We start from the raw sequence: 2,055 nt of genomic DNA, 5'->3' as shown, positions 1-2,055 counted from the left end.
TCTATTTATAATAGAAAACCCTGATACATAATTACAAAATCAACCCTGTACCGTACTAGTATATTTATGAGCCATACCTAACAGAATTGACTCTGAATGTGACATGCTGTTTGATAATGATTCTGAATATACAATATAAATTATGAATATTTTCATTTTTACCTTCATATTGATTTATTATATTATAAGATATGATTGTTTAATAAGACAACATGTGAAAAGAATATGTATTATGGTAAAATACTGGATGCTTAATGATTCAAAATGTACTTTAATGTTGAATCATTTAGCAATATTTTGTTGTTTCATTCAGCATTGTTTTGTTGTTTCATTCAGCATAGTCTTTATTCAGAAGTAAGAATCAAATACGCTGAATGCTGAACGGTTCAACATCCAGCGCTGAATAATTTTATTCAACAGTAAACAAACGACCCCTAACTATCGATACAATCATCATCCATAAATTCTGCCACCGATAACGTGACATATCTACTTTATCGACCTACAAATAGTTAATATTCTACCTCCATACATAATATAGGTCAGTATATAAGCCGTAAGGCACGATCAGAAAGGATGTATGCTCTCCTCGTGAGTCGTGATTTTTCTTTTTTCATCCTCCTAAATCTTCAATGAATGAACCTCGTGATAACAAGTTATGATTCCTCACCTAAATCAGAATGAGGGGATCGTCTATAGTCAGCACAATACAATGTTGAAGAAATCAACATGATTGAAAGGTTTTCTTAACGAACGTTCGTATGTTTATTTTGGTTCTTCATGTTGGAAGATTAATGAATTTGTTTTCATATTTGAACTAGAACACTATGCAAGTGATTCCTAACTAAGCATTAATAGTCGAAAGCTGCTTCTTACCATTTCATACATCACAGAGTTTGAGACAGAAACGAAATCAAACGGAATCATCAGTTTGGATCCTTCTTCTCTAGCATATCTTCAAGAACAACAGACTTTGGGTTCTTCATCGGAGGACCTTTTTCTCTGCGTTCAAGTTCCTCAAGGCGAAACGTGACCAATCTGTCCCAATTTCCGCCTTCGAAAAGAACCCCAGCTTTCCCATCAGTGATCCGCTGCACAATGCCGCAATACATGTAGAACGGATTGTTCGGGTTCTTCACAATCGCGATCATTCCCGGCATTAACAGCGGCAACTCCGGCGATTTCGGCTTGGCAGCCCTACCAATACTAACTGAATCCGAAACCGACTGCTTTGCCGGCGGAGGGTTTTCTTCAATGAACTTTATCAGACCCCTTTCACCGCCGGGAAACCCTCCGGTCAACCCCATCATCTCCTTCTCGAAGCCATCGTCTGGAACTGAGATCGGTGTGCTGCTAGAGCTTTCAACATCTGTAGTAACATCTGATGAAGTATCGTCCACGTTTCTCTTGAGCTCAACTTCAATACCCTTTTCTCCATTGCAGAGTCCCCTGCCTCCCAGGATTTCAAATAGATCAAACCTGGCATAAAAGGCGGCTCTTTTAGGCTGTTTGGCAACCGGGAAAGATGAGTTATGAGGACGATGAGTGATGGGGGGTTTTCCCAGGAATTGAGATCGGAATACAGAACCTTGAAGTGTTGGGAGAGTAATTGAAGATGAAGAAGCCATGGTGGTTTTTTCCAGAAGCAAGAGTGGAGAAATCCTGACCACAATTGTTTGCAACTGCTGGCTGATTTTATCTTCAACAACTCGGCTCATAGGATATGAATAAGGCAAAAGCTAAATAAACTTAACCAATCATATGTTTACATCTAGAGATAGTCATGGTCGATTCCAAATTTTAGTCTAGTTAAATTTTAGGAGTGTCCAATTTTGGGATGTGAATACGTATCGGATAGAATTTTAGTCTATTCTATTTGATTTCATCTAAGAAATATTTTTTTTATCCCAAATCTGATTCGATATGAAATTTAAAAAAAAAATTACATGGCCCGATTCATAAATAAAATAGTTGACCTGATTTGATTTACATTTTTAATTATTTTTATTAAAATAAATAAATAAAATTTGAAAACAAATCTAACAAAAAATAAAT

At 36.5% G+C, this 2,055-nt stretch overlaps 1 protein-coding gene across 1 annotated transcript; it reads right to left on the bottom strand.

Annotated features, from left to right (window-relative positions):
• Window positions 1–424: 424 nt before the first annotated feature.
• LOC120214305 (NAD(P)H-quinone oxidoreductase subunit S, chloroplastic-like) lies at window positions 425–1,684 on the bottom strand. Its single transcript, XM_039212231.1, has 2 exons — window positions 877–1,684; window positions 425–670 (listed from the first exon to the last, which is right to left on the bottom strand). Exon 1 carries the CDS (start codon window positions 1,626–1,628, stop codon window positions 927–929), a length of 702 nt encoding a protein of 233 aa, XP_039068162.1. The 5' UTR covers window positions 1,629–1,684; the 3' UTR covers window positions 425–670; window positions 877–926.
• Window positions 1,685–2,055: the final 371 nt, after the last annotated feature.

Source organism: Hibiscus syriacus, unplaced genomic scaffold, assembly GCF_006381635.1.
Source record: "Hibiscus syriacus cultivar Baekdansim isolate YM2019G1 unplaced genomic scaffold, ASM638163v2 tig00110057_pilon, whole genome shotgun sequence".
In the NCBI taxonomy this organism is placed as follows: Eukaryota; Viridiplantae; Streptophyta; class Magnoliopsida; order Malvales; family Malvaceae; genus Hibiscus; species Hibiscus syriacus.
The sequence above is the reverse complement of the archived record's forward strand: the minus strand, read 5'-3'. Positions and strand labels throughout refer to the sequence as shown.

Coding starts and splice junctions, on each gene's coding strand:
- LOC120214305 (XM_039212231.1), bottom strand. CDS start 1,628: ATGGCTTCTTCATCTTCAATTACTCTCCCAACACTTCAAGGTTCTGTA.